Source organism: Haemorhous mexicanus, chromosome 13 (genome assembly GCF_027477595.1).
Source record: "Haemorhous mexicanus isolate bHaeMex1 chromosome 13, bHaeMex1.pri, whole genome shotgun sequence".
NCBI classification, from domain to species: domain Eukaryota; kingdom Metazoa; phylum Chordata; class Aves; order Passeriformes; family Fringillidae; genus Haemorhous; species Haemorhous mexicanus.
Genome location: NC_082353.1, coordinates 13,956,919 through 13,972,195, shown reverse-complemented (window position 1 = coordinate 13,972,195; position 15,277 = coordinate 13,956,919). Strand labels below are relative to the sequence as shown.

General features: G+C 43.1%; 1 protein-coding gene across 4 annotated transcripts in view; it reads left to right on the top strand.

The window, feature by feature from the left end:
* The window catches only part of CEMIP (cell migration inducing hyaluronidase 1), a 101,840-nt gene extending 87,841 nt beyond the window's left edge, over window positions 1-13,999 (top strand). For all 4 annotated transcript variants that reach the window (XM_059858502.1, XM_059858500.1, XM_059858501.1 and 1 more), the window contains exons 19-29: window positions 781-816; window positions 1,060-1,215; window positions 2,677-2,857; window positions 4,128-4,343; window positions 5,290-5,501; window positions 5,955-6,140; window positions 6,845-7,049; window positions 7,794-7,880; window positions 8,204-8,361; window positions 9,785-9,885; window positions 10,505-13,999. In XM_059858502.1, coding sequence (XP_059714485.1) covers window positions 781-816; window positions 1,060-1,215; window positions 2,677-2,857; window positions 4,128-4,343; window positions 5,290-5,501; window positions 5,955-6,140; window positions 6,845-7,049; window positions 7,794-7,880; window positions 8,204-8,361; window positions 9,785-9,885; window positions 10,505-10,632 — 1,666 coding nt within the window. In that variant the 3' untranslated portion in view covers window positions 10,633-13,999. The remainder of the gene's footprint in view (window positions 1-780; window positions 817-1,059; window positions 1,216-2,676; window positions 2,858-4,127; window positions 4,344-5,289; window positions 5,502-5,954; window positions 6,141-6,844; window positions 7,050-7,793; window positions 7,881-8,203; window positions 8,362-9,784; window positions 9,886-10,504) is intronic.
* Window positions 14,000-15,277: the final 1,278 nt, after the last annotated feature.

The following is a 15,277-nucleotide window of genomic DNA, read 5'->3' as shown; positions in this document are numbered from 1 at the left end:
CTGCAGGGAAGCAAGGAGGCCATAGGGTGGGAAGGGCTGCCACCTACAGACAGCAGCACAGTGAGGGGATCTGCTCCCAAACCACTGCCAGGATCAGTGACAGGCGTGGGAGATGATGCTGGTGTGAAGTCACCATCAAGACAGACTCGAACTATCAATTCATTGTAGCATTTCTCTAAACAGCAGTCAAGGACCAACATCTGTGATTTATCTTATCCTGAAATTTCAGCAAAATAGAAAAATATTCTAATTTTTTTGTTATTATTTTTAATAAGGAAGCTCTGATCTCTGTATTCCTGTTGAGGAAAGAGAAGCCAAGCTGCTCTTTTTTTATCACCTTGCAAAGCTCTTTTATGGAAGCAGTTTGTGAAACATGAAGACAGGGAAGGACAGTGTGTAAGGCAAAGCACTATTAAATAACAAAAGCTGTTTGGCGTGGGAGATAAGCATGATTTTTTAATCTATCAGAGTGTGATCATTAGACAAAGGGATAAAGCTTTATCAGGCAAGTAAACTATGGCTAGTTATCACCATCTTAAGCCCAGCTGGAGCAATCAGGTGTTTGTCTGCTGCTTCATGTGATCTGCAAATTCTGCAAGATGTGCCAAAAGAAATCTTCTAAAACTGGAATGGGAACAAGTCTGGAAAAACCCGAGTTCCCCCTGAGCACTGTACAGTAATTAATCCCTGCTGTTCTCCACTAGTTTTCTTGTTACAGTTTGGCATGACAAACCAAAGCGACCCCAAATCTCTTCTGAAGCATCTCTCTTCTCTTGGCAGGTTTGCTGACAATGGCATTGGGCTGACCTTGGCGAGGTAAGGGTGGCAGGGCTGGGTGGCAGGGCTGGGTGGCAGCCTGGGCACAGGGCTGGGTGGCAGGGCTGGTGGCAGGGCTGGGTGGCAGGGCTGGATGGCAGTCTGGGCACAGGGCTGGGTGGCAGGGCTGGGTGGCAGCCCAGACACAGGGCTGGGTGGCAGGGCTGGTGGCAGGGCTGGGTGGCAGTCTGGACACAGGGCTGGCTGTCATCAGCCCTCTCACCTCCAGCCCTTTCTTCTCAGCGGTGGCACCTTCCCTCATGATGATGGCTCCAAGCAGGAGATCAAGAACAGCCTGTTTGTGGGTGAGAGTGGAAACCTGGGCACGGAGACCATGGACAATGAGATCTGGGGCCCTGGGGGCCTGGATCACCGGGGAAGGACCCTGCCCATCGGCCCGTAAGTTCCGCTCAGCACATCAAAGCACTCGCAGTTCCCTCTCCCAGCACAAATCCAGCCCAGTGTGGTTTCCTCAGCGCTGTTCAGTTTAATAACCATTACACAGAAAGGATTTAATTTCATGTTTCCCAATCCCAGAGTCCTCACTGTGCAGCTGCTGCTGGCAGGTACATCCTTGCAGGCTGCCAAGACAGATCAAGCTCCTCTTTCCTTCCCCCTCCCCTTTGCAAGGGGATTTGAGAGGACAGCAAGAGTACTCTGTGCTGGCAGGGCACCTCTGGACGTGTGATCAGCAGTGCTGAGCAATGAGCTGAGCTCCATCAGCAGCCAGGAAGGCTCACAGAAGCCCCTTCCTAGGCTTGCATGTGCTTATATGTGTGCTCAGTGCTATTATTACTGTTGCTTCTGCAAATTAATTTGATGCCTTTGTTAAGCACTTTTGAAATGGCCAGTGAACTTCATGTGTGGCCTCCTCCTAGATCTTAGTCCTACAGATTGGTTTGCAAATGCAATGCTTTTGCTTCCTAAAACCAGTTATCCTAATGGTAGCCCCACTGTGAGCAAACAGATCAGCTGATGCTTTTCTGCCATATTGCTGTCAGCAGTGATGCTGGAGACTTATTATAAACTATACCAACAATGAAACCCCATTCTGCTATGACTCTCCTAATATCCTTTACACACATGTGGACATATCTCATCTTCGATGTTGTATGCAGAAACTCAGAACAAATGCACTTGAGCAGGCAGGAATTCTCTAAGGGATCATTTAAGGAAGGGATCAAATTTATTTATCATTAGTGAAATTTGAAATGTCTTATCCTAGCCTCTTAAGATCCTCCTTAAGGATCTTGTTCATTTAATTGGTGTGAAAAGGGTGCCTTCTTTACCTTGAAGCTGATATCAGAAAAGGCTGATAAAGATTAATTAATCTGCTCCTCAACTTTTCTTAGCTCCATAGATTGTGGAACCTTTCCTTGTTTTCAAAAACATATTTTTATTGCAGTTGATTTGCAATGCTTCTTTCCAATTCCCTTTGAAAGATGTGGTGGGACTTCTTTTAGCCCTGCCATTACTCAGACCAAGGAGTCTGCACAGCTCTGCTGAGTTTCGGGTTTCACTGCTGCAGAACTCATTTCTGATGGCAAACACGAATTTATTCATCTTTAGCTCAGTCCTTTGGCATTGCTGTTACTTCCTTCCCTGGAGAAGTACAGGCTAAATAAAGATGATCTGTTCAACACGAGAGAACTTGAGCTGAACTTGCAAGGATAAGAGAGCTGAAAAGAAGGGAAATCCCTTCTCTTCCAGAGCAGGAACTTAGGAGTCATCCTATGTCCTGCAAGAAGCGAGAGCAGCCACCAAACAAGCGCTGTGGGACCGTGCGTGTCTAGAAGGCATCTCCTCCCAACGCTAACGTGCCTTGACCGAGTCTCTCTGTCTCCCCTGAATGTATTCCAGGGATTTCCCCATCCGAGGGATCCAGTTCTACGACGGGCCCATCAACGTCCAGAACTGCACGTTCCGCAAGTTCGCGGCGCTGGACGGGCGGCACACGAGTGCCCTGGCCTTCCGCCTCAACAACGCCTGGCAGAGCTGCCCCAACAACAACGTCACCGCCATCCGCTTCGAGGATGTCCCCGTGAGTCCCCCCTGACAGCTCTCCCTGCCTTGGAGATGGGGCTGTGGGCAAAAAGGAGAAAATCTTGCCCATTGTCTTTGCCAGAGGTTTAACAACAATGAAATGGGATGGGTCTAATGACAAGAAGATCCAAATGTCTGCCAGGTTTGCAGCAAAACCTGATGCAGGGATCAGTTAAAAAAACCTGATGCAGGGATCAGTTAAAAAAACCTGATGCAGGGATCAGTTAAAAAAAACCCATAGCAACACTGAAGTGAAAATAATTTCCATTTCTGTATGGCTCAGAAACTGAAGAATCAGCCCCCCTTTATTTTCGACAGTGGTATAGTATTAAAGCAACAGAAGGAAGTCTGTTCTGAAAGGCCTGACTGACCTAGAAGCAGAAAATACTGATTTTGGGGAATAGCCAGTGAAACTGAGCTGTTGCAGGACAATTCTGCAGCCCTGCACACCAGGGTAATTCCAGACTCCAGTTCTGCAGACATAAATGAGAGCAGAGTCCAGCCAAAAGGGGTTTGCCAAATTTTGAATTACAGTATGAACCTCTGGGTGCTGGTCTGAACCCGTCCTGGGGCCTGTTCTTTTGAGTTATTTTTGTATTTGCCTGCACAAATACGTGCTAACTGTTTCGCTGAGGTTCACCTTTAGCAGCTGTTAAATCCAGCTGCCAAACATTACAAACAAATAAATAAATAAAGTGGTTGGGCTGAAATTATTTGTGTTGCCTAATTTTCAAAAAATTAGCAGGCTTGCTCACAGATCAGGAAAAGTGCTGACCAGTGCCAAATATGATGGGAAAGGCAAAATTCCCCTAAAAGTGTTGGTGGGTCACTCTCACATTGCACAAGGCAGGCTGGTGACATGACTTTTATTTATGCTGGATAAAAATATCAGTCAGAAGTTGCCTGAGCAGCCATTTCCCAGGGCTGTTTCCCACATTGGTATGACTTCATGTGGCTTGGAACTTTGAAGCTGTGTTAGCAAACAATGAGTGAAGTGGCTCTCGTGAAATCGCCCCGAGTCCTGAACCTTCCTCCAGAATATTCAGACTAACCTTCCCCCTTGTGAGGCTGAAATTGTGGGTTTTTTAGCCTTTCCCCCATGGCCAGCAGGGAAATGTGTGTCTGCTCTGCCTAACAAGTCAAATGCACCTTTTAAGTCAGAAAATGGGTAATTTGAGCCCCTGTAGTGACCAAGGGCATCCTTTTCTTGTACTCTAAGTGATGAATTCCGTTCTGGAGATGTAAATTTGTTCCACTGTTTTGTTTAGATTACTTCAAGAGTCTTCTTCGGAGAACCTGGCCCGTGGTTCAATGATCTGGATATGGATGGTGACAAAACATCAGTTTTTCATGATGTAGATGGTTCTGTATCAGAATACCCAGGCTCATACCTGATCAAAGAAGATAACTGGTTAATCAAGCACCCTGACTGCATTGACGTGCCCGACTGGAGAGGCTCCATCTGCAGTGGGCACTTTGCACAGGTAAGGGAAGGGATTGCTCACCTTGCAGTATCATTATCACATTGGTTTGTTTAAAATTTGTAGGCACTTTAAAGCTTGACCTGTAGAAATGGACTTTCTTCAGGGTGCTCAGTGTTTGTTTATCAACCTGTCTGCACAGGTGGCTTTGACCATGAGAAATGCTGTGGTGTATTTTCTGAAACCTTGGCCTTGGCTGCTGAGTGCTCCAACAAATTCTGCCTGAAGCCTCCTGAGAGCTCCATGGGCATTCACAGATTAATATTCATAAATCCATGGGCTGTCAGCTAGTTATTTTTCTCTGATTTATGGAAGGAAGTGTTGCCCACACTGTTTTGGGAAATGTGCTGATGAGTCGAAATTAGACTTCAGTGTTCATGGTCTTTCATCCTGTGTGTGACCACCAAACCATTCTTCCCACCACAGGAGCCCTGAGTGCTGCTGCCATGAGAGTCCTCACTTTCCTCTGCTGAGAGGGCCTGGTTTTGTCTTGTGTGTTGCAACAGTTGGGTTTTTTTGTGTGTAGTGCCCCTACAGCCAATTTCTAACCACTGAGCTGGGTTTCAGGCTTCTGAAATCCAGACAGAAGGATCCTTGTTCAGCACAAGTCAGATGTCTGAGGTAGATACAGTCCTGCTGCTGAGGGTTGCAGGGTGCTGTGGAATATCTCAGCCCTGCTGCAGCCTCTGGCACATGCACTTGAACTCAGTGGATGAGGAAATGAGCCTTTTTTTTTTTTTTTTCTGAAAATAATCTGCTTTGTTGAAACGGAAGCCTAAGATACTGAACATAAGTGCACAGCCCAGAGGTTCCTGCCCAGCACACAGGACTTGCTGCAGCTCACATCTATTGAGTATCTGAACCATTCACTGTAGTTATTAAACCCTTGGTGATCTTTTTTTTGGTGGTTTTCTTTTTTATTTTTTGTTGGTTTTTTTTTCCCATCTAGATATACATCCAAGCCTACAAGCCAGCCAACCTGAAAATGAAAATAATAAAAAATGACTACCACAATCACCCACTCTACTTGGAAGGGGCTTTGAGCAAAAGCACTCATTACCAGCAGTATCAGCCAGTTGTAACTCTGAGGAAAGGCTACACCATCCACTGGGACAAGACAGCCCCTGAAGAGCTGGCCATATGGCTCATCAACTTCAACAAGTGAGTGAACTGAGTCCCAGCATTCCAGTACAATCATGTAACTGCACATTTTTAATGGGTGAGGTCATCACCTCTTGAGCTCTTCCAGAATGAACATGCCTCTTACAGGAAGTCCATTGAGTTCATCTTTTCATGAGCCATCTCAGGTTCCTGTTTCCTCCCCCAGGAAGCTCTCTAAGATAACACAGTTCATTTTTGGAAGTTCAGAGCTAATTCATTCCTGGTTCGTGGAAGTCACAGGTGTAGCAGTCAGAAGCAGATCTGCCCTACATTGCTTAACTAACCCATGGTTGTTATGTCTAATTTATGTTGCATTAATTCATTCTAAACTATGGAAATTTTAACTGGACAGGAAAAAACTTATTGTAAATTATTTAGTTTGGCTTCTAGCATGCCCAGGAAAATAATAGTTATGTTATAACTTGTTACAATGTGGGTCTTTGCTATTTTTAGGAATGACTGGATCCAAGTAGGGTTTTGCTATCCTAAAGGGACAACATTTTCCATTCTCTCAGACATCCACAACCGTCTCTTGAAGAAAACATACAAAACTGGAACCTTCTACAGAACCTCCCAAATGGAGAAACTGGAGCACAGATACCCTACCAAAGGGTACTACTACTGGGATGAGGACACTGGGTAAGACAGCAGGCCTTGCTGGTTTGGACATTGCTTTGGGAATGCTGCTGGGGCTGGGAGCTGTTTGCCTAATGCCACTAGCAGGGATCACAACCAAACCAGGAGGGTTTTCTGGGAATGTCACCAGTGCTTCATTTTCCTGGGACTCCTGGGCCTGCCAGTCATTCACAGCCTCTGCTGCACTGCCAATTACTTTGGGAAATGCTTTTCCTAGTGAATACAAATTAGAAAAGGGGAAAAAAAAAAAAAGAAATACAAAAGCAAAGTGCTGACCATGAAACTTAACTGAAGACATGCACAGCCCTTATTGTTTTGAACAACAGCTATTTATAAACACCATGACAGGGATGCACAGGGACTAATTGCAAAGCCTCTTATTTTAAAGGATTAAAACAATGGGAAAGAAAGAAAGACCTATTACACAAAGTGTGCATTTCTACATATATGTATCACTATAGAATAGAGCTCAGAAGGTGTTCAGGTGCTATCTGATTTCTCTGTTTACTTTCCATGAGCTCCCTAAACCATTTCTGGGATGAGTGTTCCCTTTTATTTGCATGTGGGATGTTGGGCACTATAAAACACAGGGCCAAGAGCTGCAATGAAAATTAATGCAAGCCATAGGAGAGAGTCCACCAAAACAGTATGGTTTTGCACAAAATGTTTGAAAGATGCTGTTTGTTTTTTTTTTTCCCTGCCTACAGGTTGCTGTTTCTGAAACTCAAAGCTCAAAATGAGAAGGAGAAGTTTGCTTTCTGCTCTGTAAAGGGCTGTGAGCGAATAAGAATCAAAGCTGTGATCCCAAAGACAGCTGGTGTCAGCGACTGTGAAGCCACAGCCTACCCCAAGTACATTGAGACATCAATAGTGGAAGTGCCAATGCCAAAGAAGCTCTCCAGTGCACAACTGGTAAAGCAGCTGATTTCTTATCACAGAGTCACTGCTCATGTATATCTGGCACATAGTGAGCCCACACATATAGAAAAACTTTGTGCCAGGGTCAGCATATGCTGTGCCTGATTTTCTGAAATGGTTCAGGCAGGTGAAATAATATGAAACAGATTCTTGGAATGTGTGGTAAGCCATTGCAAGCTCTATGCTTGTTCGTTTGGGGCTCTGATGTGGTGTGCTGTTCTTGAAAGCACAAGGTGAAAACTGATGAGCTGGAAGACAGGTTGGTCCAGTGAATGTGATTTTGGAGCCTCCAGCTCCTCCAGGCTGTAAGGACAGCAGTGACACACAGGGGACTGAACAGGAGAGCTGAATTATTCTCTTTTATATAATGCATAACACAATCTCCAGTATCCAGTCTGGTTCTGGGGGAGGAAGTGGGGTATTTATCTGTTATTTGGGTTTTTTCACTCATTGCCCTTGAAACAGGAATACACAGCAAAGCCTTGGAGAATTATGTGTCAGTTCTGCAAAGTAAGAACCACTGTGCCATTCAGTGAAACAGCTTAACTGGTGACAGGATGAGCAGAGAGGTTACCACTGTGCCCAGTTTCATTAGCAATTTAATTTGGCAGGTCAGTGTTTATTCCGTAGCTTCTTCGTTGATTGAATTTCAGGATTTGAAATGTTTTCAGTGGAAATGCAGCATTCAGGTAATGGACATTCTCAGTAGAAAATCTGTTTTTTTCATTTTGCAAACAGAAGACCAAGGACCACCTCATTGAAGTGAAAATAGAAACTTACAAGAAACAGTACTTCCACCTGAGGGATGACTTTGCATACATTGAGGTGAGCAAATCCTCTCAATGGGGTGAACTCAATGGGGTGCAATTCTACACCACTTGCTTTATCTTCATGGAAAACCTGCTTATAAAGTTACCACGGAGAGTTAAATTCAGGTAATTTCTGCCTTGTATTTTGGGGAAAAAAAAAAAAAAAGGGCTGCATCTTCCCTTGATAGGCAGGCTAGCAGGATAGCAAGATCTCAGAGACCGACCTGGAATTCTGCCCTTTGAAGCAAACAGCAATTCTGTGATTCAAGATTATCAGTGCTTCTTACAGGTGGTTGCTTGCAATTGTATGTTGAATTGAATGTTTTTCCTCCTGCCCAGGTTGATGGTGTCAGGTTTTTCCTCACTGAAGAGGGTATCCAGCTGGTTGTGATTGATGGACACCATGGAAAAGTTGTTGATCGAGTAACATTCAAAAACTCCATTCTGCAAGGAATCCCAGCACAGATAGAGAATTATGTCAACAACATCAAAGATCAGTGAGTAAATAATCTGTTCTCACTAAGGTGCAATGTACAAGAATGCTGCATAACACTCATCTTTTTCTTGGATTTTATCATCCAACATGGACCAGACGCCCAGCAGCAGAGCAGTACACCCAGTGTATTTTTGTGCATGATGATTCCAAAAGAGCCCAAATGTGTGCAGGACATGCAGGCAGCAGCAGGATGCACACTCTTTGATTCAGGGACTGATTGAGCCCCAGACAATGTGCAAGCTGTATGTGATTAATAAACTACAGAGCTCCATTTATGTTGTGAGTTATAGACAAACTGCAGACTTAAATTCACAAAGCGCTGATCCATGCAGATGCACACAGCTTGCATTTTTTTACTGCATGTATGTTTTCTCAAATTGCAGATAATTCCAGTAATAAAATACATTCCCCTTTGCACATTTCCCCTGCTCAGACCTAAAGGCTGGATTATTTTGTATTTTAAGTGTGGGCAGCCAGGAATGCAGAGTTTTGGAAATAAGTAGCCAAAAGGTGTTCCTGCATCTTGGAGGAAAATGGCTTCTTCTGCTGGAGGGAGGATTGGAACCACATCAGAAACCCCATTACCCAAAGGGGTTGTTCCCACATTAGCTTGTGGAGTGCTCGAGGGAAGTGAATATATTTAATTGTTATGAAATCTGTTTGGATTTGAAATCTGATGAGTAACATTTAATACAAATATGAGTGCTTTGTTGACAAATCATCTCAAATAGCTGTGGGCAGATCGGCAGGATATTGTTCTGGCATTTACTCTAGAGACTTGGGGGAAGCTTGAGCAGAGTGCCATGCAGGTGCAGGCATATGTGTTTCTATTGTCTTAAATAATTCTAGAGGTTTCAAAAATCACATCACGTAGTTGCTTCAGGGAAGCATGGTAATTTCTCACTTTTCTTTCATATAAAAAATAAGTAGTCTTTTCAGAGAGGCCATCATCCTGCTTTACAAAAATCCCAATCCTGGCCAAGTCCAGTTCCTGATCAGGAATAGTAGTAATAATATTAACACACTTTTTAAAGAGAAGTACATTGAAAGGAATAAAAGTCTCAGGGAAGTGAATTTATTCAGGTTTAATCTGCTAATGAAAGAACAAGAAATTGCTTGAGACTTGCTAAGGGCATCCCAGGGAGAAGATGGGTTTCTCTGAGCAAAGCAGGATGGAACTGCAGGTTGGAAACATTTAAATCATCCTAGAAAACCATGTTTAAATATAAAAAATGTGACTTTTGTCTGCTTTCTAATGGGTTTTGCATGACTGGAAAAATAATCTTTGACCAAACTGTTGGAAAGCATTGAAAAGCATTAAAGCTGAAGCCACAGAGAGGTAGGAGTTACCAGTGCTCAGGACAAACAAGTGAGGAAGGTGTTCTGACTCCTCACCCATTTACAAACCTCTTTGTGTCCTTCAGCTCCATAGTGCTGGTGACATCTAAAGGAAGATTCATTTCAAGAGGACCATGGACTAAAGTACTGGAGAAACTTGGAGCAGGAGAGGGTTTTAGGTTAAAAGGTAACCAGTTTTTAAAAACCCATTTCTAACCTCCCATTATTCCAGTAAAGGGACCATTTTTCTGCTCCTAAACTTTGCCTTGCTTGTTTCTATCAGCATGTGCTCAAATATCCTGGAATCAGTAATTTATTTATTCAGAAAAGTTGTATCTACTGCAGCTTTGGTTAACATGCTCCATTTAAAACTGTAAATAGAAAAAACCCACTGGAAGTTTTTCTTAGAAGTAAATAATTCAGGGGATTTGATTTTCCAGATTAAGTTTAAATAAAAAGACCTTTTAATAATAGAAATATTGAGCCTTTTCACCCATAAATGCCCCAAACAGGATTTTTTACTTATCTGAACTTGTTTTTAGCTAATTTTCTCTTGAAACATTCTGACTTGATGGCACAAAGCATGCTGATTTCAGAGCATCACATATTGCATTAAAATACAGCTCCACGTGCACATTGCTGCCATCAGCGCTACGAGCTTTAGGCATGATTCCATCTGTGAGTGTGTGTCACACCCATGGCTCCTGTGCACCTGCAGCCCTCCAGCCATGAGGTGCAGCCATGCACACAGGTGGGTTTCTGCTGCACTCCTGGCACGCTCCAAATGCATTTGCTCTGATTTGCAGAAAAAATGGCTTTTGTCGGCTTCAAAGGCGGCTTCCGCCCCGTCTGGGTGAGGCTGGTCACCAGCGAGGACTCAGCTAAAATCTACCAAGCACTGCCAATTCCTGTGGTGAAGAAAATGAAGTTGTGAGGACACCCTGCTGTGCCTGCTGGCCGCCAGCGCCGCCCCGTGGGACGGACGGACGGACGGATGGACTACTGACCGCTCTGCACAGGCCTCACCTGTAGCATTTTGTTGTTGTTGTTGCTGTTCAAAAAGAAACCTCACTGTAAGTAGTAGAGTGGCCACACGTGACAGAAGAGCCACGTGTGCTCGGGGCTGGCCAGCCCGGCTGGCTCTGGCGGGACTGAGCGAGGCCTGGGCTGTTTCTGCAGGCGCTGCTTCTGCCAGCGCTCCTGGCACAGACTGATCTTGGTGCTGCCTCTTGAAGGGGAGCTCTTGGTCTGAAGGCCGTCAAGGGTTGTTGCTTCCACCATCCTCTAAGTTGACTTTTCTGTAGTGCAGCTAGCTGCTCACGTAGACATGGGATGCCGGTTCAAAGACTGTTGACGATCGGGTTTGAGTGATTTCCTGGATGCTGGGAAGTGCAACTGGACAGTAAGCATTTCCCCCAAAGCTTCTCTGGGGTTTGATCAAGCTCTTCGGGGTGTGTGCTGTACATGCAGCCCACGACACATAGTTGGGGAAGAAATGACAGAAGGAGTGGACAAAACATGCCAGCAGAGACTGATGGAACCACCTATTCCTGCTTCCTCAGAAAACTGCGTTTTTCCTATGGATCAAAGAGTTTTAATAGTGGCTGTGCAAATACGAAATTTTCCTTCAACAAACAGCTGCAGGCTAGAGGAGAGCAATGTAAATTAGCACATGTATTTTGTCAGCCTTTCCCTCTGTATTACAACATGCAGGATCAGTTTATGGTTGCCAGCTAATGCCATCCCAGTTCAAGCCTTCCAATTTTTGACTAGGAATACTGGGACTCACCTTATTCAGCATCAAATAGGGTGAGCTGCCTTCACGTTTCCCAGGACATCAGAGGGAACAGGATCAGATTGCTCTGGTGTGTGTTGCTTTCTGATCCTGTCTTCAGCCTTAAGATATTATGTCTTGGTCCTCCTGTAAGAGTACATGAGACCTGGATGAGGTTTTTCCAGGTGGCTGAAGAATTAAAGTGGGAATCCCAATGCACTAGTTGGATGTCTTATACCTCCTTTCCCCTTGCTTCAAACAAAGACCTGGCTAATGATGGCAGATCAGAGTGGATCAGGACTTTACAGGGGCATCTCTTGAAGGTGGGATGTTAACATTTTATTGTGAAACACTGAAAGCATTTCTAGTGTTCAGTGGTATTTCTGTCAGTTGCCCTAAAATACCACACAGGCGTTTCTGGCTGTGGCTGTTCTAAGAAATCTGAGGGCAGGGGGGAAGTGTGAAAGACATCATGACAAGCTTTTCAAAGAATGTCAATCTTGCCAGTAAGACTTGGGTTTATTTCCCCAATTTATCTCTGCCTGTCCCCACTGCCACATAAATTATTTCAATTACTGATGGCTACTTTGTTTATTAATTAGATTTTTCTTTTTCCCCACAGTATCAAAAATGCTACCTTGAAATTAGACTAAAAAGCAAGGATTTTGTTTGTCATTCTAAAGGCTGTGCAGATACTGGTTTAGATCAGTTGCTCTGAATGTCAAAGCAAGCATGAACAAAATTTAGATATACTGTAGGTTACATTCCACTCAAGCCTCTCCTGGGTTTTGAAACTGGAAATGTTCTTTTCATTCTTACTACAAAATTGTTTTGAATTCACTGAATGTCACGTGTATTGTATTAAAAAAAAAAAAAAAAGAAAAAAAAAAAAAGCCAAGCATTCCCTCCCAGCTTCCCAACAAGAGTCTGGTAATGAATGCTCCTTAGGCATTTGTGAATGGGCAACATTTGTAAAAGGCAAATGAGGTAGGTTGTTTATTCCCCAAAATTGTTATGATAGTTTGGGGATTTTGCAAATTATTCCATAAAAGAGTCAGTCTCACTGGTGTTTCAACCACGATCATCCAAAACGTTTATCTGATGTCCTGTGATGGCCACAACAGTGCCAGATCCATGAAGTCAAGGGATGAGACTAGCAGGAATTGCCCTGGGTCTGTCAGTTTGGGTTGTCTAAACCTTTTCCCTGCCCTGGGCCAGAGCTATTGATTGCATTAGTTTTGGTGGAACACACTTGCTTCCAGGAGATGGACCAAAGCAGGAGTATTTCCTTCATGAGCACTTAGCAGGTGGTGGGCAGGAAAGCCAAGCACATCTTGGGATGTGCCTGGAGTGGGATTTGCTTTGTACAAGCCTCAGTGCTGGGGTTGCCCTCTGCAGGGCTCCACTGGCCATGGCCATTTCCCCTCTCCTGCTCCCTCTAAGAGTGCAAACACCCAGGAGCACCCCACCAGGTGGGTCTGCCCCCTAATCTGCTTTGTTCAGCTTCCAGGAGCATGCTGCCTTTGTGCTGAAGTGTAGCTTCTGATTTTGCTGTTTTGGGAATTCTCAGGGTGAAAGCATGGCTTGGCTCTAGGAAAATCTTTTTTCTTTTCCTTTCCTAAAAAATCTCACCTTATTAAGAGAGACAACTTAAGCAGCTTGTCCTGTGATGCTGAGCCTGGCACGTGGGGCCTGTTTTGGAGCTGGGAAGGGTCTCCCTGAATAACTGCAGGGAATCACACAGCCAGCAGAGCATGGTGGCTGTGTGCAGGGAAATGCCCAGGGCTCCTGCTGACCTGCACGGCCTGGAGCCATCCATGTGTCCTCTGGAGGCAGAATGGAGCCTGGTGCCATCCCCAGTCAGCAAGAGCTCTGTGCCAAGTAACTCCTGTTCAATCTCTGACTGTTCTAGAAGCTGCAGTGCACACTCTGACCAGTGAATTCCCAGCTCTCATCCTCTGTTCATCCCCTGCACGAGCTGTAGTGACCCTCTCTGTAAGGTTTTATTACTGCAGATGTTTCCATGTTGCCATTGGTGGAGTGGGGTTTTTTTTGGTTGCATTTTGTTTGTTTGTCTCTTTGTTTGTTTGGATGTTTGGGTTTTATTGCCTCTGTTCAGTTGCTTGTTTTACCTGTCGCCGAAACAGCTGGTCCTTTTTCGGAGTTAGATGTTTGTACATTTTCTTATAGACTTTCCAATGAAAATAAAAAGATATATTTTCTATTAATTTATTACAATGGCACTAAGACAACTAAATTGCAGACATATGAAGCATTTTTACTGGAGTTGAGCATTGTCCAGTTTGTTAAGGAGGTTGGCAATGTGTCTTTTCTGATAATCTGCTTTGCACTTGAAAGCTCTCTATGTCCACAGACCGTGGTGGTGCATTGACTGTCGGGTTGATGATGACAAGAGCTCTTGGGACTTCGTTTCCAAAAGATTGTGGCTTACAACTGAAATAACACGTAGTTGTTTGGAGTACACAATGTTTATCAAAATAAATATTCTGTGCAAATTTCTTATTTATTTTTTGTCTCCCTACTTATTTCAAAAGACAAACCCAATGGGCCAAGCAATCTCTGTCTGTATTTGTTGGCCAGTCCACACAGACCAGAGCACCTTTCACTGCCTGGTCACAGCTGCAGGCTCTGAGAGAGGGGAATGGGAAGGGAGGGAGATGGGAATGGGAAGGGAGATATTACAGCCATGGAAAGACCTGTATCTGGGGCACTGTGGGGTGACAGGCCAGGAAAATGGAAATGCACCCAACTTGAGGGGCTCAAAAGGAGATGTGAAGAGGGTTCCCCCCCTCAACTCCTGCCAGCATGCAGGCAGACATCACTGCTGTGCCACTGCTGCCCTGTGGGCGTGTGCATGTGTATCTGTGTAATTTGGGACCAGGGATGGCTGAGTGGATCTGTTACCTAAGTTCACAAAACATAAAAATAAAATATAATTTTAAATGTTTCAGAAACTATAACATGATTTAATGTTTAGATTACATATTATAAAGAGAATATAAATTATTAAAAGAGTATTATAGACTAGAAGAGAATGGAATAGTTTATCTTGGAAAAGACCTCTAAGGTCATTGAATCCAACAGTCATAACCAAGCACTCCAAAGTTCACTGCTAAAGCATGTCCAGAAATGCCACATTATATTAGATTACAATTATTCATAATTATATAATATTAATAATAAATAATATAAAATTATTATATATTATAATTAAAATATAAATTATATTATATACATAATATATTGAAGATTTCCATTCTATTCTATTCTATTCTATTCTATTCTAATGTTAGATTATGTTATATTCTTCCTCTATTCTATTCTATTCTATTCTATTCTATTCTATTCTATTCTATTCTATTCTATTCTATTCTAATGTTAGATTATGTTATATTTTTCCATCATTCTATTCTATTCTATTCTATTCTATTCTATTCTATTCTATTCTATTCTATTCTATTCTATTCTATTCTATTCTATTCTTTTATTTTCTAATGTTAGATTATGTTATATACTTCCATTATTCTATTCTATTCTATTCTATTCTATTCTATTCTATTCTATTCTATTCTATTCTATTCTATTCTATTCTATTCTATTCTAATGTTAGATTATGTTATAGTCTTCCATTATTCTATTCTATTCTATTCTATTCTATTCTATTCTATTCTATTCTATTCTATTCTATTCTATTCTATTCTATTCTAATGTTAGATTATGTTATGTTCTTCCATTATTCTATTCTATTCTATTCTATTCTATTCTATTCTATTCTATTCTATTC